At 43.2% G+C, this 23,736-nt stretch overlaps 2 protein-coding genes across 3 annotated transcripts in view; one reads left to right on the top strand and one right to left on the bottom strand.

Moving 5' to 3' along the window:
* LOC137431670 (calumenin-A) overlaps positions 1-20,824 on the top strand; it is a 48,896-nt gene extending 28,072 nt beyond the window's left edge. For both annotated transcript variants that reach the window (XM_068123256.2, XM_078782308.1), the window contains exons 2-7: positions 2,782-3,038; positions 8,047-8,234; positions 10,409-10,575; positions 14,296-14,356; positions 16,216-16,415; positions 18,371-20,824. In XM_068123256.2, the coding sequence (XP_067979357.2) occupies positions 2,782-3,038; positions 8,047-8,234; positions 10,409-10,575; positions 14,296-14,356; positions 16,216-16,415; positions 18,371-18,478 (981 nt within the window). In that variant the 3' untranslated portion in view covers positions 18,479-20,824. The remainder of the gene's footprint in view (positions 1-2,781; positions 3,039-8,046; positions 8,235-10,408; positions 10,576-14,295; positions 14,357-16,215; positions 16,416-18,370) is intronic.
* Positions 1-23,736, bottom strand: part of LOC144893007 (uncharacterized) — an 812,187-nt gene that overhangs the window by 418,156 nt on the left and 370,295 nt on the right. The window lies entirely within an intron of this gene.

Here is a 23,736-nt window from a genome sequence, read left to right as displayed (position 1 = left end):
ACATTATGCTTCATTTCCCTGAACGTGTGAACATTATGCTTCATTTCCCTGAACTTGTGAACATTATGCTTCATTTCCATGAATGTGTGAACATTATGCTTCATTTCCATGAATGTGTGAACATTATGCTTCATTTCCCTGAACATGTGAACATTATGCTTCATTTCCATGAATGTGTGAACATTATGCTTCATTTCCATGAATGTGTGAACATTATGCTTCATTTCCCTGAACTTGTGAACATTATGCTTCATTTCCCTGAACATGTGAACATTATGCTTCATTTCCCTGAACGTGTGAACATTATGCTTCATTTCCCTGAACGTGTGAACATTATGCTTCATTTCCCTGAACGTGTGAACATTATGCTTCATTTCCCTGAACGTGTGAACATTATGCTTCATTTCCCTGAACGTGTGAACATTATGCTTCATTTCCCTGAACATGTGAACATTATGCTTCATTTCCCTGTATGTGTGAACATTATGCTTCATTTCCCTGTATGTGTGAACATTATGCTTCATTTCCCTGAACATGTGAACGTGTGAACATTATGCTTCATTTCCCTGAACATGTGAACATTATGCTTCATTTCCCTGAACGTGTGAACATTATGCTTCATTTCCCTGAACTTGTGAACATTATGCTTCATTTCCCTGAACTTGTGAACATTATGCTTCATTTCCCTGAACTTGTGAACATTATGCTTCATTTCCCTGTATGTGTGAACATTATGCTTCATTTCCCTGAACGTGTGAACATTATGCTTCATTTCCCTGAACTTGTGAACATTATGCTTCATTTCCCTGAACGTGTGAACATTATGCTTCATTTCCCTGAACATGTGAACATTATGCTTCATTTCCCTGAACGTGTGAACATTATGCTTCATTTCCCTGAACGTGTGAACATTATGCTTCATTTCCCTGAACGTGTGAACATTATGCTTCATTTCCCTGAACGTGTGAACATTATGCTTCATTTCCCTGTATGTGTGAACATTATGCTTCATTTCCCTGAACGTGTGAACATTATGCTTCATTTCCCTGAACGTGTGAACATTATGCTTCATTTCCCTGAACATGTGAACATTATGCTTCATTTCCCTGAACGTGTGAACATTATGCTTCATTTCCCTGAACGTGTGAACATTATGCTTCATTTCCCTGAACGTGTGAACATTATGCTTCATTTCCCTGAACGTGTGAACATTATGCTTCATTTCCCTGAACTTGTGAACGTGTGAACATTATGCTTCATTTCCCTGAACATGTGAACATTATGCTTCATTTCCCTGAACTTGTGAACATTATGCTTCATTTCCCTGAACGTGTGAACATTATGCTTCATTTCCCTGAACGTGTGAACATTATGCTTCATTTCCCTGAACGTGTGAACATTATGCTTCATTTCCCTGAACGTGTGAACATTATGCTTCATTTCCCTGAACGTGTGAACATTATGCTTCATTTCCCTGAACATGTGAACATTATGCTTCATTTCCCTGAACTTGTGAACATTATGCTTCATTTCCCTGAACGTGTGAACATTATGCTTCATTTCCCTGAACGTGTGAACATTATGCTTCATTTCCCTGAACGTGTGAACATTATGCTTCATTTCCCTGAACGTGTGAACATTATGCTTCATTTCCCTGAACGTGTGAACATTATGCTTCATTTCCCTGAACGTGTGAACATTATGCTTCATTCCCCTGAACGTGTGAACATTATGCTTCATTTCCCTGAACGTGTGAACATTATGCTTCATTTCCCTGAACGTGTGAACATTATGCTTCATTTCCCTGAACGTGTGAACATTATGCTTCATTCCCCTGAACGTGTGAACATTATGCTTCATTTCCCTGAACATGTGAACATTATGCTTCATTTCCCTGAACTTGTGAACATTATGCTTCATTTCCCTGAACATGTGAACATTATGCTTCATTTCCCTGAACGTGTGAACATTATGCTTCATTTCCCTGAACGTGTGAACATTATGCTTCATTTCCCTGAACTTGTGAACGTGTGAACATTATGCTTCATTTCCCTGAACGTGTGAACATTATGCTTCATTTCCCTGAACGTGTGAACATTATGCTTCATTTCCCTGAACGTGTGAACATTATGCTTCATTTCCCTGTATGTGTGAACATTATGCTTCATTTCCCTGAACGTGTGAACATTATGCTTCATTTCCCTGAACGTGTGAACATTATGCTTCATTTCCCTGAACTTGTGAACATTATGCTTCATTTCCCTGAACATGTGAACATTATGCTTCATTTCCCTGAACATGTGAACATTATGCTTCATTTCCCTGAACGTGTGAACATTATGCTTCATTTCCCTGAACGTGTGAACATTATGCTTCATTTCCCTGAACATGTGAACATTATGCTTCATTTCCCTGAACATGTGAACATTATGCTTCATTTCCCTGTATGTGTGAACATTATGCTTCATTTCCCTGAACGTGTGAACATTATGCTTCATTTCCCTGAACGTGTGAACATTATGCTTCATTTCCCTGAACATGTGAACATTATGCTTAATTTCCCTGAACGTGTGAACATTATGCTTCATTTCCCTGAACGTGTGAACATTATGCTTCATTTCCCTGAACGTGTGAACATTATGCTTCATTTCCCTGAACGTGTGAACATTATGCTTCATTTCCCTGAACATGTGAACATTATGCTTCATTTCCCTGAACGTGTGAACATTATGCTTCATTCCCCTGAACATATAATGAATCACCTTGTGCCCGAATTTCCAGGTTATTGAGAAAACGATGCTTGCGGCTCGTGCTCTCGTGTTGACTGCGTTCGGCGCTGGTTTCCTTCTGGCTGTTGCGGTTGCTGGGGTTGCCAAGCCCAATTCTCCTGACGAGCGCGTCCATCAGGAGAAACCTCTCAGTGACAAATCCCATGACGACCACACAGACTTTGGCTATGACCACGACTCGTTCCTGGGTGCCGAGCAGGCGCAGGATTTCGACAAGCTGAGCCCAGAGGAAAGCAAAATCAGACTCAGGTACATCGGGGAAAGCAAAATCAGACTCAGGTACATCGGGGTTTGGTGTTGGGAGGATAACTTAAGAAATCTTTTTTTGCCACTGATTACCTTGGCTGCTGAGTAATTTGTTATAATAATCTGAGATGTAATGGGTGGTGTTTGTTCTTTGCTGCTATATATTTAGAAAAAACATCTGATATTATAAGACCATCAATAATGTCTGAGGTGAATACTGGGCCTCAAATTTGTAGATGTCATCTGTGTAAAGGTGTTCAAAGCTGAGCTGGAATGACCTGGAAAGCTTTTGAGTAAGTGTTGCTGTGCCGAGTGGTTAAAAATCGAATAACCTTGTTATCGGTTTGTGCTGTGCACTTCTCACGATTGTTGTGCTAAATCGAAATCGACCATAAATGAACTTTGGGAAATTAATTTAATAACATGGTGCGATACAAGGAGGTTGATCCGGTGTGTGTGTGTGTGTGTGATTGGCTAGTAGGTCCTGTGATAGGCCTGTCGGGTTTTCATTGAGCACACTCAGCTGTGTTCGTACGTGTTGTGAGTGCTAGTGTAACTCTCTCACACCGCTACAGGTCCTAACCCCTCAGGAAGAGTACGGGTTGTATCCCACCACACCCCCACAGCCACTGAGCTTGTGACGTCACATCCCAGAGCACTCTGGGTACCATCGATGACACAACAATGCTGCTGCTTTCTCTTTTCTCACTGCATCCGAAAAAACAAACAAACCCCAGTCGATATCTAGCATTTGAAAATTTGTAATTCTATAACTGTAAACTGTGGGAAAAAAATCTCAATGAAAATTTACGTAAAAGCCGTAGACGCGTCCGTAAAATAAATAAATAAACCTAACTTGATATGATATATTTTAATCATAAAGCTTCTATTTATTATTTACCTACGTACGAAGGACGGTTTGTTATTGCCTACATAATGTATAAGCATACCCCACTAGTAAGCACATGAACATGGTGGCCTACTTGTTTCTCATTTTAATCCGAGCAACAAACCAGGCATTTCTAAAGCGTTTTGCATCTGATGTGCTCTATTTATTAACTTTACAAGAAATTGTCACTAAATGGAAATTCAAGGATACCGCGTATTAAGAGCTAGTTACCGGTCGTTGCTTTTGGAGTAAAACTGGGATAATCGCTCAGGTGCATTGGGACTTGAATGACAAACTAATTTGCCAAATCTGTATCAGAGCAGCTTGGGGTGTAATAGAGATAGTCACTTCAACCTACATAATGACACTTATGTCTGAAAGGGCAACGCTCCAATTAATCCCCAAAATCAAAGCGGACGGCCATTTGTCAAGAGGCAATTATTGTGGAGCGACATAGCGACACTACAGATAGGAATAATTGCAATGCAGTGCAAAGCACTTCCATTCCACATTACTCAACTATTCCATTTCACCCGGACCTCCTCCACACTGCACTGGGCTCTTCTCCGTGAACAAGGATTCCAACCCCAATAATGCACCCATTTTATTCCCCAGTAATTTCCTTAGCTGACTCATCTTCATCAGCACAGTATACAGGGTGGCCCAAAATTCAAGAGCAACAGGGTTAATCTATATATATATACACACACACATTAAATGGCCAAAGTATGTGGACACCTGAACATCACACCGTATGTACTTGTCAAACATCTCATTCCAAAATCATGGGCATTAACATGGAGTTGGTCCCACCTTTGCTGCTATAACAGCCTCCACTCTTCTGGAAAGGCTTTCCACTAGATGTTTGAAACATTGCTGCGGGGATTTGCTTCCATTCAGCCACAAGAGCAGTAGTGAGGTCAGGCACTGATGTTGGGCAATTAAGCCTGGCTCGCAGTCGGCGTTCCAATTCATCCCAAAGGTGTTCGATGGGGTTGAGGTCAGGGCTCTGTGCAGTCCAGTCAGGTTCTTCCACACCGATCTCGACAAACCATTTCTGTATGGACTTCACTTTGGCACGGGAGCATTGTCATGCTGAAACAGGAAAGGGCCTTCTCGCTCCTGACTTTTGGCTTTAAACAGGTTTGCCAGATCCATGACGACAGAGAGTCAATGCTAGGCCTTATGCTTCGCCATTGTTTCTAATGCATCCTTCAGGTGCACATTTGTGTTTTTTGCTTTCCTTTTGCTTTTCCTTTTGCTTTCCTATAACCCATACGAGTCTACTTTTTACACCATGTCCCCATTTTAATATGGCTTGCCGGTTCATAGGGCATGCAAGAGGTTGGTGCAAATCTTTCACAAACCGAGTGCCTCGGCCTGATGTTCGGCTGGAGCTCGACAAGGCAGCAAGTTGTAAACTTGTTCAGGGTGTCGACGATAAGTCGCCTCGTCTTCATGAAAGACAAAGTGGGATCTTTAATATCGTTGCATGACTACCCTGTGTGGTGAACACCGCAGGGTGACACAGATGACCAGACGAGCTTAACACTCCAAGGCGTTCAGTCAAAATATAGTGGAGAATACGTGGGGGGGGGGGGGGGGGGGGGTGGGGGGGGGAGGGGGAAGCCAAATAACTTAACTTCACGAGTCCACCCCACGTCCTCGACCCTGCAATAAATCAACTCCAACTGACACGGAATAAAAATGTGCAAAAATACTGGATTTATTAAAGAAAATGCCGGTAGCAAAGAAAACACGATAAAACTATATTCCTAATTGGAGCACTCCCACACAGGCAAAAATAACTGGAAAATAAATAGGTGTGATTTGTGGCACTTATCTCCAAGTGCCATAATACATACATAATCTGGTGTATCTCGTCAGGAATCGTCAAAAATCGTCTGAGGCCTTGGCGGGAAAATGCGCTCGCTGCACTGCCGTGGGCGCGAACTAGGCCTCACGCACCCGCGTTCGCCCAGCCGCGCTCGTCTTCGTCATCCGTGCTCGGGAAACCGCAGTTCTCGGTCCGCAGCTATTCCTCCTCATGATCACTAGGAAGATGTCGGAACACGACCGTTCGCGATGAAGCTTCCTTGCGCAAGAGCAATAGCGACCGTTCGCTATGGATCCAGAACGAGAAGAAGCCAGAAGATGTCGGCACACCGTTCACCACCAGATCCAAAACGAGAAGGGAAAAATGTCGATGCCGAGAGAGACAAAATGTCGATGCTGAGAGAGAGCTTTTCAGTGACTGTTCACAAACAAAGTCCAGACCCAAGAGAGAAAATGTCCACCACTCCACCTATTTTGTACTTGAGGCTCTGACGTCATCCCACGATGCCTCGGTCTCCTATCAGCGAGTCTCATCTTACCAGTCCTTGCGTCAATCAAATCCCGGACCAATCGCTGCTCTTCGGGGCGTGGCTCGTGGCCTTCCTGTGTCTGTATGCTCACCAAGTCGGTATTATCAGCGGTAGTGCTTGATATCTGGTTTCCGGTTGGTTTTTAATTAGTGTCATTAATTATGGTGTCGATTGCTCAGCTTGGCTATGGTGTGTAGTGCAGTGTCATAAGGAACACAGGAAAAGACTACAGAGGCAATTACATACAGAGGATTAATTTACCCATAATCCCTCGCTAATTAACAAACCCCACCCCTCTCATGTGGACGAAGATACACTTACATGACATCCGGTCTACACAAATTTCCTACTTTTGATACATTGAGGTTTCTTCTTCTTCACGGCAGTCAGAGTATACCACCAAAGCATTCTACCTGGTTCTAAGGTAATCATTGTCTACCCCCTACAAACGTAACAATATCAACCGACTAATGCTGGTAGACGAGGTGCCCAATTCAAGATCCATCTGTGGGACGGTGCACTTTGTGATGCAACACCTACCTGCAAAACACCAACGTGATAGTTTTTGTTGGGTTGGGAAGGAAACCCATGCTAAACACCTCAGAGGTAAGGACATCTGCACCATCCTGTCAGATATTATATTCTCTCCAAGTAATTCCTATAAAATAAGAGAAACTTTTATCAGATTACAGATCTATACATAAGTATTGGTAATGGATTACAATTATTACTTTTCAATAATCTCATTACAGTATTACTAGCAACGGTACCTGCCCTGTGGACGGGGCTTCAATTGGGAGGCCCAAATGAAAAGGTAAAATATCAGAAATTGAAGGCTTTTTAAAATTTTAAACGATTCATATAAACATCCGTTAAATCATATCACACGCAAATCATCAAAATCTAAACAGTATCTTTAGAATTTCAATAAAAGCCACATCACTGTTCATATCGGTAAATATTATTCCATCGTGTTTCAAATCGTTATCGAGATCTGTTAGTGTAACAACGCCCAAATAGCTATGTGGAATTCTCTCATGTAGAGATTAAACGTCGTTTGAACTTTGGCCGAGGTCATTATTTACTTTTGATGATGTTTATATACGAATGATGTTTAAATTGGTTTTGGGTCGTCCTTTCCGCATATCTCGTCCTTTCCGCATATCTCGTGGGATTGTGAGTTGGAGAGACGGCCGTGATGTCGGGGAGGGGGTTGGAATTCTCTCAAGCAGGGATTCAACCCGTGTCCTAACAAAAGGTCTTTGTCCGTGGTCACCGAGTCCGATCGGTGCAGCTGTGCAGCGATCGGTGCAGGCGTTGGTGCGGCACCCGGGAAAACAACATCGTCACAATGAACGTTATGTGAACGCGAATGTTATGCAGGAATCCAAACCTGAGAATGCTGGAGACTAAAGCTGAAATTGGAAAAACTAAATAGCCTATTTTACTCCTGGAGATCCCAGGATTACCCACCCAAAATATCGTTGCGATCGGTTCAGCTGTTTTTGTGGTACCTTCGAATGGACAGACAGACGGACAGACAGATGGACGGACAGACATTTGGTGAATTATAGTAAGATGTTGCTCTCCTTAATTAACTCGCAAAAAGACGGAAATTAAATAATCATTGCTGATTCATTATTTGAATTATTACAATTCATATAGATACTGTTTCTGGTCGAAAACCCAGAGTTGGATTTCTACTTTGAATCTACATGTCATCGTTTTGCAATTATTTTTATTTCCATGGGAACAGCGTGATTGTGGACAAAGTCGACAGTGATTTAGATGGCTTCGTGACGGAGGACGAGCTACGTGCTTGGATCCAGCACACGCAGCGTCGTTGGGTGTACGAGTACGCAGACAAGCACTGGAAAGACTCCGACAACAGTGGAAAGATGTCCTGGGAGGAATACCGTAACGCCACGTTTGGTTCCCTTGCTTGTAAGGAAGGCCTCCACTGTACTTTACCCTGCCCAGTAATTTATTAGAGCTTGATTAAACGATCCGTGTGTTTGAATACAAGGCTTTGTCAAGATGGAAGGGAAAAGTTAGTATGGTAACTTTGAGATTTGGAGTCGACATAGTCGAGTGAGTGCGTGTAAGCATGTGTGTTGGTGTTTTTTTTTTTGGTATCATGGAAGAGAATAATTAGTTATTTAATTACTTTTTATTTTCTGAGATTTAAATATTTATTTCTGCATGAAGATTAATGGAAAACAAGGTTTGACAATGAAGATAATTATCGTGGAGCAGAGGTTGGTGGGGGTGGGGGCAGTGGTGGAATGGGGAAGGATGGAAGAGTGTTGAGAAAAATAAGGGGGAAGGATGAATGTGGGAGGAAAAAGAAAATCGGTGGGATGTGATAGAAGTCCAGACCATCAGTGTGGATTGCATCCCATTCACTCAATTCTGGACATGCTGCTGCTCCTCTCTCATCAACGGCCCTAATCTCAACCAAGAGGTCAGGACCGCATCTTTAGACATATCTTGGGCATGTGACACAGTCTGGCTTCCTGCTTTGCTTTCCAAGCTCTCTCTCTCTGCCTGTGGCATACAAGGCCGCCGTTATACCCAAGATTTCTGACTTCCTTCACTTTTTCAGTCAATGCATTGTTATCAATAAAGCCCGCTCCTCTTCTCTCCCATTGGAGGCTCGAGGGCCCCAAAAGGCAGTCTTGGAGCCAGTCTTGTCCTCAATGACATCTCTGATGTTCTGGAAACCCTCTCCTTTTCTAGATGATTGCATATTGTGTCGTACATTACCCCCATCACCATGTGATACAGTTGCATCACTCTTTGGTGATTTGGAATTTATTTGATGCTGGTCTGATAAAAGGAACAGATCTTTCAATTCTGGCAAATCTCAGTCTCACCATCATTCTGGAATGTTCTCCAAATGAACCCACTTGATTTCCATGGTCAGCCACTGGAAGAGGTCCAGTTCTTGAACAACTTGCCCTCACCTTCAGCCAATACTGCTCCTGGTCTGACCATATAGCAAAGCTGCCCTCCAGTCAGTTATAGACTGAGCAGCCCTTATCCCAAGCAATTAAAATCATAGTTACTCACAGCCCATAAGGTTCATAACTCGATGGAATACAGTGCTTCCTGAAAAACACAGCATCACATCTCTCTCATGGACTTTGTGGAATCTCAACATGATTGGAATCTCCCGCAATGAGGCTGAATCACATGGCGTGTTATTCTCATATCACCGACAAGTCAGTGACATGTGATGTTTACCACCTCTCCTCTGGTCTGGCTCTCTCAGCTCTCCAACACTCCCTTTCAACTCCAATATGTACACTCTTTCTTGGGTAAACTACCAATATCTAGGGTTTCCACTCCTTTGTTCCTGTTTTTTCCCATTTGTGGAACCACCTTCCTGAGGCTGTTCCATCCCACTCTTCCTTTCAAGGCCTGATGCAGGTGGTACAACACCATATCATGCCATCTGCCATCCCTACTGACACTTTTTTCTACCCCTGTTAACCCTACCTAACCCAACCTCCTTTCTTGGAGGTTATTGCGTTTCCTCCTATCTTGGGGCCTCAATGTCAGTGTGTTGCCATTTTACCCCCTGTTTCCTCGGTTTTCCATAAGCCTTGATTTTGTGTACAAAAAAGTGGACACAAAGCTTGGTCAAGTGTTTATGCTTTTTTGTTTTTGTTTTTTTTGTATACAAGATCGAGGCTCGTGTAAGGGCTAACATCAATCACAAAAAAAAACAAAAGAAAACGGACACACAAAACATACAAAAAAGGGAGCGGGAGACAAGATGGGGAGAGAGAGGGAAGCACACAAGTGCAACAGCAAATAACAGGGACAACGGAAGATCTGTGGGAGGGAGTTACTTAAAAAAGTTAGTTACTTTTCATTTGTTACTTTTTAAAGAGTATTGTTTTGGTTTGATAAAAAGAAAAATATGCTCGATGTTACAGATGAACCAAACTTCATTTGTGAATTTGTGCAACTCTAGTACCTAACAATCACATTGTCAGGTGGGCTACAGCGTTAACTTTGAAAATACCAATACATTTTTGTTCCCCCCTCTCTCTCCCCATCTTGTCTCCCGCTCCTGTTCCCCCCTTCCCTCTTTTACAAAACTAAAACAGTTGATTCAAGTCCAACTTCAGGCCATGACTATAAACGCCTGATTGGCCGTGATGAGCGGCGGTTCAAAGTGGCTGATCGAAATGGAGATGGTGAGCTTGAAAAGGAGGAGTTTGTTGCATTTACACACCCAGAGGAGTTTGAACACATGAAAGACCTGGTTATCACGGTGAGCCTATTACCTCATTCTCATGGCAATGGGTTATCTGCCATCCTGGCTTATTTTGCGGTCACTGTCTTTATTAGGGCTAGGAGTTAAGGGAAGGAGCTAGGAGTTAGGGATCTTTATTTCTTTCACATTTCTTTCTACTTTTTCACATTTCTCCTTATTCATTGGAATTCTTGCTTGTTCTGTTTCTCTCTTTTTTAATATATCTATCCAAGGAGAAGTGAATTCTTGCAGAGATTGTTCTGGAAGGTTCGCTTGGCTGCGCCTGGATGGGGTTGAGGGTTGTGGAGTAGCAGCTGAAACCCGAATCCTATCCAGGTTCCTCTTGATGACTCCATCTTTGCTCTTTGCTTATTCGGGTTCCTTCTGGTGACTCCAAAGTTATATTTGGTTTTCCATTTCATTACAGTTTGATCTTTCATTACCTCTGCCACCGAAGGTGGATGGTGGTTAGTTATGTTTTCACCCCTGTCTGTTTGTGAACAGGATTTCTCAAAAATTTGTGGACAGATTCAAACAAAATTTGGTGGAGAGGTTGGGTGTGTGACAAGGACGAAATGATTCAATTTTGGTGAAGATCCGGATCTGAGAATTTTAAAGTGGTGGTGGTTCGTGTGCAGCCACCTGGCTGCTGGTTGCATCATTTTCTGTGGGCGCGTTTGCCGTTGATGCAATGCTTCTCTATAACCAATTATCTGTTACTCATTTTTCTGACATCAGAAGGATGAACAGGCTGAGTCAATCCCACCTGGTGTTAATTCAACAGGATTCGAACTCAGGACCTTAGGATCCCAAGCCCGCCGCCCGAACCATTAGGCCAACAACAGGTATTATTTTTAAGTGATTCTTCACCATTGAGTGTTGGGGCTAAAACCGATCTATAGCAGGATATTTCAAAAAGTTATGAATGGATTCGGACAAAACTTGGTTCGTCAAATTGGTTCGGACGGCCAAATCGATTCGATTTTGATCTAGATCTGACCTATTAGTGGGATACAAAACGTAAACTGTTCAGCCTGGTGGAGGTATTCTCACTACCAAGACCTTAACTCGTCCAAATCCGTCCATAACTTTTTGAGATATCGTGCGATATATCGGTTTTTGCCCCATCTCTCAATGGTGAAGAATCACTTCAAAATTCTCAGATCCAGATCTTCACCAAAATCAAATCATTTAGTCCATGTCATACACCTAAACTCTCCACCAAGGTTTGGCCGAATCCATCCACACGTTTTTGATGTTTTTACCTTCACCAGAGGAGAGGGTATTACATTCGAGTCTGTTTGTCTGTCTGTTTGTCCGCACAGAATAAATATAATTTTCGCTGCAACCGTTGGTCCGATTGACAGGAAAATTTCACCATAGGTGCAACTCCACCTGTAGAATTTTTATTGATACTTATGACGTCATAGGTCACGTGGATCGACCGCCATCTTGGAAAAACCGAAAAACTTTGCACCTCTATATCTCCGAAAGCGCTGAATAGAAAAAAATTGAGACATGGCTCGTTGTAAAGAACTCTCCATGGGGAATAAAATATGTTAATGATGATGTCATAGGTGCCGCCATTATGACGTCATAATTCGACAAGTACAAAACTTCATCCTATCAAGATGAAATTTCTTGAGCATAATCTAGGAATAAATTAGTGGAGAAAAAAATAATGCTGACGTTATTGATCACGTGGTTCGGCCGCCATATTTGTTTTAACACAAAAGCCTTAAAAACCACTGAAAATACATCCTGGCGAGGGTTTGCAATCTCTGGTTGCTCTTTTTCTTGTTTGTTTTGTATACTACACACTTACCTGTGTGTACCAGCCATAGAAAGGCAATGCCATCATTGCCCGAGGAGTCTCGACATCATCATATCTTGGGTCCCTCGACACCTTTATGGTTCAATTATGATTTTTATTTGACATATAACCCCATTCCTAATTGTCGCTAGCATTGTTTAATACTCGACTGAGGGAAATTTGGAGAAAATTGGATGTATGCATATGTAGCTGCACACAGATGGGATATAGGTTGAGTCGCTGGTCTGTACACCAGAAGTCTCTGGTCTGGAAGTAAAATAAATATTATAGCCACAAATTACTCAGTCATTTCTGTCTGATGATAATGGCATAATGATAATGACATAATAATAATAATATTTACGTTATTACAAAATAATAATGTTACGTTTGTCGGGGGTAGGCAGTGATTACTTTAGTATAGGTAGAATGTGTAGGTAATATGCTCCGAATGTCATGTAGCCATCTTGATGTAAATAAGTCAGCTCCGGGTGTTCGGATTAGTGTTACGTGTGGCTATACGGAGGGTGGCTCTCGTGTTAATTAGCGAGGGTTTATGGGTAATTAATTCCCTGTGTGTCATTACCTCTGTAGTTTATTCCCTTGTTCCTTATGACACTACACTAGACACTTTTTTTTTTTTTTTTGTATACAAGATCGAGGCTAGTGAAACATGGCTCATTGTAAAGAACCTAGCCAGAATCGCGCATTTAAACATCCTAATTAATAAAAACTAACCCAAAAACCATGCATCAACACTACCGCTGATTACCCCGACGTGGTAAGACGACACAGGACGGGCAGGCCGAGAGCCATGCCCCGAGGAGCAGTGATTGGTCGAGTTTTTGATTGACAGGAAGGACTGGTAAGAAGCGACTCACTGATTGGCGAAGCACCCCAGATGACGTCAGAGCCTGGGTGATAAAAGAACGTTCTGGCGGACATTTTCTCTCTCTTGCTTCCTTGTCATTCTGGACGACATTTTGGTCTCTCTTCCTCTTGCTTTTTCTCGTTCTGGACACCAATAGCGGACGATTGTGTGCCGACATCGTCTCGCCCCTTCTGATTTGGACACCATCGTGACCGGCCGTGTTCCGAGATCTTGCTGGTGGTCGTGAAGAGGCAGAGGTGCGGACTGAGGGCTGCAGTTTCACATGCGAGGACGACAAAGACGACGAAGACAGGCACGGCTGGAGGAGTGAGCTGCACGCCTGCTCATTTGTTTCGCGCGGGAGGCCTGGTCCACGCGGACCTAGCGCATTTTGCGCGCAAAGACACCAAGGCCTCAGACGATCTTGGACGAATCCTGATGAGATTTCGGAGACGCTCTGAGCAAAGTCCCCCACTAACATTACACACATTTATTTTCATTCTTTATATTTCCCTTTGTCTGTGTGGAGGGTCCCTTCATTTAGGATTTTAGTTTTAGTTATCGTGATTTCTTTATGCAGGCATTCCTTTCATTAAACCCGTTATTTTTGTCCATTTCAATTCCATTTCGTTTGAGTTATTTATTACAGGGTGAAGATGGCTGGTGGGATCCATGAAGGTAAGCTCTTCGGCATCCTCCCCCCTCCCCCCCCACGCGTGTATTAACTCCGCCGTTGAACTGAACACCTCGGAGTATTAAGCTCGTTTTGGTCATCCGTGTTACCCTGCGGTGTTCACCAAGGATAGTCACGTGACAATAATGTTAATAGTAATAATAACATGGCCGAGTCTAAAGTATCATAGGCTAAGCGAGTGTGAAAATGTATAATTAAGGCGAAAATGGAGTTTGTATACAAATGGAACTCAACTGTGCACATGCACATACACATGACCCTCCCTCCACCCTTCCCGCCCTCACCCCACTTCCAACCACTCTCATAGGGAGCGAGTGTTTCTAATAGTTAGGAAATATACTTGTCACTTTGTGCCTACAGGAAACAATGGAGGACATAGACAAAAATCAAGATGGATCCATTAGTATAGATGAGTACCTTGGTAAATATTCACACCGCCATGCAATTTTGGGCTTGCCCCTCATTATCTATCTTATTGCATCCTGACCATCTTTTCTTTAACTTCCCACACTTATATACCTCAATGTGTTCTGGTCCTCTGTTCCAAAATCTCATCTTGTCTGCCTTAATGAATCCTGGCCATCTTTAACCAAACGTTCTGTCAGCGAATAATAACAATAAAACATTCACTTACAGATTGCAATCACTGGCCTTTTTCCAGGAAAACTGTTTTTTTTTTTGTATGCATTAATAAAGGTTCATGGAAGACCGAGAGCACAATGGAAGGGAATAAAATGGAAAGGGGCAAACACCAACAGCAGAGTAGAATTGAGAGTGCGATCAAGGGGAAGAGGAGATCAAGGACACATGGGGGTGAACAAGCTGCACACAAACTGAATGAGGAACAGCAAGAAGAGGAAGTGGAAAGTGAGGATAAAATAGGAAAGAACCAAACCAACAGACAATGAACACATTAAAAGAGGTGAGGAAGAGGGGGAAAATCACAATAACCTAGAAAAAGGGAATACTTGGTAATGAGGTCATTTGGGATAGAGATATGAGTATGGATCGGGGACCCGAGGTAGTGGTTAACAGCTGCTTAGTCTTGGATGGAAGTTGGTTCCACAGGTGAGAGAAAAGAGGAACAAAAGAGTGAAGGTCAGCCATGAGCCTGGATTTTGGGAGTTTAACCAGAAGAGGATTACTGGCAGACCATTTACTCTTTGCAGAAACCTAGGAGGGACAGAGCCAAGAGAGAACAGAAGGTGCAAGACCAAAAAGGAAGTGGTAGAATACAGGGAGGCCACCAACCTGTCTGCGACGTGAAAGTACCAGGACTAGACACTCCGCTTTGTCACGGGAAATCTCAATGATTTCAAAGGCCTTGCTTTCCACGGTATCAATAACGCAAGATGTGAGGCAGGGGCTCCAGCCCATATGGGAGAGCAGCACTCCATCAAGCTGCGAATGAAGGCCTTGTAGGTTGTCAAAAGTTCAGACTAGCCAAAGACAGGCCTTGCACGATGAAGGATTCCTAGTTGGAGGTGTTCTTGGAGATATAGTCTGCCCAAGAAATATCATGGCTGATTGTGATACCCAACTGTTTGATTGACTTAACATCTTCAAGTGGTTTGTTTCGGAAGTAGATGAGAGGGTTTCCCAGACAGTCCTTTTGGAGAGACAATGTGTGTGTGTGGAATTTGTTAGGGTTGAGAGACATATTCCAAGTGTTGGACCAGTTCTTGATTCTATCAAGGTCTGCAGAGAGGGAAAAGCCTGCTGCCTGCCTGTTTGAAGGATGATACATGATTCGGCACAGGCTAGCTAGAATAATCAGCAGAGAGTTAGGCAGGATTTTGCATGGAATCAGAAAAATAATTGAGGAAGATGAGGAATAAGACTGGGCCCAAGTCACTGCCTTTGGGCAGCACCCAAGCCTTGACAAGGAGAGATTAGAGGATCCTGTTAAGAGAAACTTGCTGAATATGGGAGTGGAGGAAGCCAGTGGCCAGTGATCCATGAGAGGAGATGACTTTTGATGCCAATAACAGAGAGTTTGATCAAAGTGGGGGCAGGGGGTGCAAAGTGTGGTTCAAGCCAGAGTATGAAATACTCAATATATGTCCAGAGACACGGCCCCGATTTCTGCGTGAGATTGTGTGCCTCCATCTATTGTTGGGAGAGGAGAAGCAGCATTTCCAAGTAGAAATGACCAGATCTGAAATGGAACTGATGAACTTAACGAATCTTTCCTAAAGATAACCCACTCACACACTCATCAAATTTCAGCCAATGCCTCCCTCTCCCTCCCTTTATATAATAATGATTTTATATCTACAGGTGACATGTACGAGCCACTAGAAGGTGAATTGGAGCCAGATTGGGTGAAAACGGAGCGAGAGCATTTTGTTAAGTTTCGGGATGAAAACCAGGATGGAAAGATGGATCGGCAGGAGATGCGTGCATGGATTATGCCTACTGGTTATGACCATGTCCAGGCCGAGGCAAAACACTTGGTCATGGAATCAGACAAGGATAAGGTAGGGAGACATAAGGCACTGGTGGGTACATATGCATCTCACTCACTCTGCAGCTGGTTTTATTAGTCCTCTACCAGTTTCACCAGAGGGGTCTATAGGTATGTCTATCCATCTGTCCCACCTGTGGTTTTCCATAAGTTACAGAATTAGTTTGAGTTTTGGGGCGTTTTGCCAATTTTTCACCGAGTTATGCCCTTTTGAACTTGGAAAATATCACATTTTATACATGGGTCAGTTTTCCAGAATTTTCCCCTTACTTTAACATATTGAACTGAAACTTGGTACATTGCTTTATTACCCTGCGCTCGCGAAGCGAAGGGCAGGGTTAAGCATTCAGTTGGCACGTGTGCCGCACGTGTCTGCATTTTAAAAATTCATTTTCTCGGCAACCGTTGGTCCGATTGACACGAAATTTTACCATAGAAGCGCCTCCGTCGGTATAAATTTTTTTATTCACAATTATGACGTCATATGTCACGTGGTACGGACGCCATCTTGGAAAAACGGTACACCTCCATATCTCCCAAACCACTCAATGGAAAAAATTGAAACGTGGCTCATTGTCAAGTACTCACCATGGGGAATAAGATATGTTGATGGTGATGTCATCGGTGCCTGAATTATGACGTCATAATTCGACAAGTACAACGCTTGATCTGATCAGTATGAATAAAACAAAAATTCCTTTGCAACTGTTAGACCGATGGACACGAAATTTTCAGAATATGTGCGGCTCCTCCTGTAGAATTATTTAATGATAATTATAACGTTATAGGTCACGTGGTACAGACGCCATCTTGGAAAAAATCGAAAAACGTTGCACCTCTATATCTCTGAAACCGCTCCATGGAAAAAATTGAAACATGGCTCATTGTCAAGCACTCCCCTTGTGGAATAAGATATGTTAATGATGATGTAATCTGTGCCTTCGTTATGACGTCATACTTCGACAAGTGCAACACGTATCCGATCATTGTGAATTTTTTTTCTCAGCAACTGTGGGTCTGATGGGCACGAAATTTTCACCACAGGAGCGACTCCTCATGCAGAATATTTTAATGATAATCATGACGTCATAGGTCATGTGGTACAGGCACCATCTTGGAAAAAATTCGCACCTCTATATCTCTGAAACCACTCCATGGAAAAAAATTGAAACCTGGCTCATTGTCAACTACTCCCCATGGGGAATAAGATATGTTAATTATGTCATCGGTGCGTTCGTTATGATGTCATAATTCGACAAATGCAACACTTATCCATCCGATCATTATGATTTTTTGTTCGGCAACTGTTGGTCTGATGGACACGAAATTTTCACCATAGGAGCGCCTCATCCTTTGGAATACTTTAATAATCATGACGTCATAGGTCATGTGGTGCAGGAGCTATCTTGGAAAAACCGAAAAATGTTGCACCTCCATATCTCCAAAACCGCTGCTTGGAAAAAATTGAAACATGGCTCATTGTAACGAACTCCATATGGGGAATAGGTGTTGTTAACGATGACGTCATTGGTGCCATAATTATGACGTCATAATTCGACAGGGACAACACTTAGTCTGATCAGTTTGAAATGCATTGAGCGTGATCTATGCAACAATTATATTAGAGAATATAAATTTATGATGTCATCGCTCACGTGGTCTGGCAGCCATATTGGATCAAAGAAAAACAATGTTCAAAAACAGAAGAGTTGGCTCACAACAAGTTGACTGCGCAGGGTAAGAATTCTATGAATACCATCGAGTTATGATGATTTTCAGAAACTGCAACTTATTCTGTAGCTTTGCATACCTAAAACAATGTATCCTACTGTATATGGCTCACAAGCAAGTAAGCATGTAGATTTAGTAGGGTAAATGGGAGTAAGAAGGATTGTGGGTAATGATGGGGGTGAGATTATTGATGATGATTTACATTGTTGAGATTTCTATTTTCTTTTATTCTGGCAGGATGACAAGCTGACCAAGGAGGAGATCCTAGAGAACTGGAAAATGTTTGTGGGCAGTCAGGCCACAAACTTTGGGGACGATCTCACAAGGAAGCATGAGGAACTTTGAGAGTTCTGCACTTGCCAAATACCATATGCTATGCAAGAAAACTTTCTTTAGTTTGTGTGTAAAAGGTTTGGAGTTATGACGATCTCGGCAGTAATTTTGTGCCTTTGGTTAATAACAGCCTTTTATGCCCAAAAATGAAATTGTACATCCATCAATATCAACAATTTAGGCAGGGATGTACAAAATTGTTACAACAGCTTAAACAGATCTCTCTTAGATAGATGTACCAGACATTGTAATGATCTTGGTGACATTCAGGCCGCAATGTATGTAAGATCCATTCGATATGTTGTTGAGGAGACAGCATGTTGAAAAGTAATGCCTCCTATTCTTTTTTTCTCCAAACAGGGAAAGATATTCAAATGAAACAAAGCGCAGAATCGCACACTCGTTCAACCCACCACTGGGTGCGAAGTTTTGTGTTTCTGACATGAGATGGCTCAGTGCTACGTTAGTCAAGATGGTAGAGGGCAGCACAACGTTGTCGGTGCTGTGAAGTATGAAGTGCTGGAGATGAGAGTTGGGATGACTGACTTGAGATGAGATGACTGGAGATGGGAGTTGTGATGACCGACATGAGATGACTGGAGATGGGAGTTGTGATGACCGACATGAGATGACTGGAGATGGGAGTTGTGATGACTGACATGAGATGACTGGAGATGGGAGTTGTGATGACTGACATGAGATGACTGGAGATGAGAGTTGTGATGACTGACATGAGATGACTGGAGATGGGAGTTGTCATGACTGACTGCAGATGGGAGTTGCGATGACTGACTGGAGATAGGAGGTGTGATGACTGACTGGATATGAGGTGACCGGAGATGGGAGTTGTGATGACTGACTGCAGATGGGAGTTGTGATGACTGACTGGAGATAGGAGTTGTGATGACTGACTGGATATGAGATGACTGGAGATGGGAGTTGTGATGACCGACATGAGGACTGGAGATGGGAGTTGTGATGACTGACTAGATATGAGATGACTGGAGATGGGAGTTGTGATGATCAACATGAGATGACTGGAGATGGGAGTTGTGATGACTGGAGATGGGAGTTGTGATGACCGACATAAGATGACTGGAGATGGGAGTTGTGATGACTGGAGATGGAAGTTGTGATGACTGACTGGATATGAGATGACTGGAGATGGGAGTTGTGATGACCGACATGAGATGACTGGAGATGGGCGTTGTGATGACTGGAGATGGGAGTTGTGATGACTGGAGATGGGAGTTGTGATGACTGGAGATGGGAGTTGTGATGACTGCAGATGGGAATTGTGATGACTGACTGACTGGAGATGGGAGTTGTGATGACTGACTGGAGATGGGAGTTGTGATGACTGACTGGAGATGGGAGTTGTGATGATGGACTGGAGAGGAGAGTTGGGATGACTGACTGGAGACGACAGTTGGGATGACCGACTGGAGACGAGAGTTGGGATGACCGACTGGAGATGGGAGTTGTGATGACCGACATGAGATGACTGGAGATGGGAGTTGTGTCGACTGACTGACTGGAGATGGGAGTTGTGATGACTGACTGGAGATGAGATGTGGGTGCACCATTACGATTCTGAGTAAGATTTGGTCAGTGGAGTACTGCCAAAAAGTGTCACCTGCCCGATTTGGCTCCATCAGATTTTCATCTTTTCCCTAAACCTAAGGAACACATTCGTGGAGAACATTGGAGAACATCAGATCTGTATTTGTTTCATTCAAATATATTTATTGTTTTGGAGAAAAAGAATAGGAGGAATTACTTTTCAACACACCCTTGTAGTTTTACTGCGGTTGTGGTTGGGATGCCAAGTTTGTCAATTTTCTTTCTTGATTTTTATTGTTTCCGCCAATGATCATGATGTGTGCCGCAGTTAGAAAATGAGAATTATTCACATTTTAAATTTATTTTAGAGAAATAGTTCTTGATATATCCTGTTTGACCTGAGAGGAAATCAACATATGCAAAGGAGTGAGGTGACGGTGGATGGAGTGTGTGCGAAAGTGAGCAAAGGTAAATCAGAGAAAAGATAGTGAGAATTTGAGGAGGGGAGGAGGGAAGAGGAGTGTGTGGAACATGCATGAGGAGGGGGTGAGGTATGGGGGAGTCAAAGAATCCCCTCTTTTGGGTATGTACGAGTATTTTGTCCCCTTATGACATATTGCTTAACCATATACACAACATATGAGTTGTTTGTCTTGTTGTGGGTTGTGTACCTGGTGTTGGTCTCCATCTGGTGTTGGTGTTCAGCTGTAGTAAAAACAGCCAATAAAAACCTGTGATATGCAACTCGAGCATGCGATGAAAATGTGGGAATTCTAATAAAGGTTTGACTAGTCATTGACTGCAGTCATTGATTTCCATATAAGTCAAAAGTTTGCACCAATCAGGACACATTTGGCTTTTTCTTCAAATCTTAATTAGTACAAGTCCACGCTGAGTGCAGTGAGAAAAGCGGCACCATTGTTATGACGTCACTGGTGCCCAGAGTATCTTGGGAAGTGACGGCACTTCCTCCAAGCTCAGTGTCTGTTAAGTTTGTTAAGTGTGTGTGTGTGTCAACTCCATTACGAGCCTTAGATCTTGTATTTTAAAAAAAAGTCAAGTCACTCTTCAGTTCTCATCTTGCACCTTTGGTCAGTGAGGCTAATATGGCCTTTCCTACCTGCTGCTTATGCTGTCACACTTGAAGTATTTTTGTGTTCATTTCTGGCTTATGTCACATTCTCGTCATTTATCACTTGCAATGTAGAAACGTTGCATATTAGTAAGGTGACTTATAGGAAATACGGTTACAGGCCAGACAAAAGCACCAAATTTTCCACATTTCTTTAGGGTGATATGATTAATTTCAGAAGGGGAGCCATCAAAAAATGGAAAATAAATTCTAGAAAATGATACTGCTCTCAATTATATATGCTTTACTGTTTGTGTATATGTGTATATATGTATGTGTATATATATATATGTAGGGAGCTATTATGCCCCTCCCCCTTTGTTATTATGCTGCTTTACCAATTACCAAGTATAACCAATTATATGTTCTGTTTTGCCTTATTGCTGGACTCTTTATAATACTTTAAATCCTTTCTTGTGCATTGAGGATGTGTAATATCCTAATAAGGAGTTCTTTCCTGTGTGCTCTTGGCCTGCGTGGGCACAATCTCTCAGTTCTCCTTCCTGGCCTTGGCTATAGCCGTTATCTCTTTGCCTCCCTCTAGACTTTGCCAATATCCTGTAAGTTGACAGTTTTATGAGTATCCCCTCCCTTTGTTCTTTCTCAAACAAAGTTTCTTTACAGAAAGTTGTAAACATGTTGCCACATATGGCTGACCATCTTCTTATCTGAGTTAACCTATGAGTGGCCTTGATGAGCTTCCTCTAACTAACTGAACAACAGGATGGGACTATGGTGGGAGGACCAATGAGCCCATTCTGGGACCAATGAGCCCATTCTGTCTCTGTATCTTGTGAGCTAACCCCACCCCTGATATTCCTTATATAAAGCAAGGTTTAATTGATTCATTTCAGAGCATCTTGTTGTACTGTTGGTCATTTCTTGTGAGTTTCAATACAACTTTTGCTGTCCTCAAGCTTGTGTACTCGAGTTCTAATAAATATATCCGTTGCTCCTTTCCTCTGAGTCTTCTGAGTCCCAAGTTCTAAGTCTCAATCCGACAACTGGTGGCAGCGGTGGGATCAGTCTGTGCAGTCCGGGACGCGGTCCCAGGCAAGTGAGTGGTGAGAGACCAGCTGGCAATTGATCCGGGTCAGGTGAGCTGTGGTTTTCTTTTGTTTTTCCTTTTTTTTAGCCTGGGGGTCAGTCCAAATTGTAACCCACTCTCTCTTGCTCGGTTGCCGTTTGTTCCGTTCCCTGCTCATACCTGTTCCACGAACCTAAATTTAATTACGGACCGCTTGGGTCCTGGAGCAGCTGATTGTTTATGGACTCGTCAGGGTAACGTTACGTAAGGGAAAGTGCCTCACGTTGGGCGCCTAAGGTTTTTGAAATTATAAGTAAGACTAGAGGTATTACATGGGCGTAGGACGCCAGGAGAGTACTGTAAGGTTAAGTTAGACGGCTGTGTAGGCGGACGAGCCTCTCAGGAGAGTTAGGTAGTGCAGCCGTACCGCGAGGCGGACGATCCTCACGAGTACAAGGCCGCGAGTTAGGTAGACAGTTATACCGCGAGGCGGACGATCCTCACGAGTACAAGGAGAGTTAGGTAGTGTAGCTGTGCCGCGAGGCGGGAGATCCTCACGAGTACAAGGCTATGTCGGTAAACTAAGGTTTTTTAGGATGGGTAACAGTATGGGTAATAAGACAGTAAAGGCAGGTGAACCGCTTAGACATACCCCAGCATTTTTTATGTTTCGGAGGCATGGCTATGATGCTGTGAGACCAGGGAAGTCATGGGTTGCGCTGACGAAGGATTTAGGAGAACCGTGGCCCGAAGGAGGGTCTTTTGCGCTGGAAAAATTGGACGTGTTGTATGAGACATTAGACAAGTTTGAACAGACCACGAAACACTTCCCGCCGGACTATTGGAAAGTCTTTGGCTGGTGGAAGGAAGAAGCGATGAAGCGACACGCAAAGTCAAAACAGGCCAGCTTGGCTGGTGAGGTAACAAAACTCAAGGGCCTGAGGAAACAGGCGAATAAAGAGCAGGATGAAGCGCTTAAGGAAATAGAAAAGCAGGCCAACGCGCGACTGATGTCGCTCGTTGAAAACCCAGCCCCCGCGGTAGGGGAGGTAGCGACCAATCTACCCTCCCCAGCCCCAGACCTAAACCCTGTCCCGGGGTTTCAGGCACCACCTATCCTTTCTGCGCCCCCGCCACCACCTCCCTATAACCCCGCTACCATCGCGCCCCAGATACCCCAGAACCACCCGAGCCAGGGAAGACCGTTTGCACAACTTGGGGCTAACGGAATAGATGACGGGACTGACATCGCAGGGTTCCCGCCACCGATAGGACCGGATGGGTTATACCCCTCACTGGTAGGCTGTAATGGGAAAGAGACCCCACAAACTACCCCATTGGAATGTCAGGAAATAGAGGGAAGGAAAACATTGTGCCCCCTACAAGTTATCGGAGTTGACGCCGCAGGTCATGGGGTTCGAGAAAGGGTACCATGGAAAGAATCCTCCTTAACGGTAATGCGGGAAAGGATTCAACATTTGCTTATTGAGGATCCACGGCAGGTAGTGCCAACCATGACGAATTGGTTTTTAGCTGGCGAGTGCGACT

The sequence above is a fragment of the Myxine glutinosa genome, chromosome 7 (assembly GCF_964187855.1).
Source record: "Myxine glutinosa chromosome 7, kmMyxGlut1.1, whole genome shotgun sequence".
Taxonomy (NCBI): Eukaryota; Metazoa; Chordata; class Myxini; order Myxiniformes; family Myxinidae; genus Myxine; species Myxine glutinosa.
The sequence above is the reverse complement of the archived record's forward strand: the minus strand, read 5'-3'. Positions and strand labels throughout refer to the sequence as shown.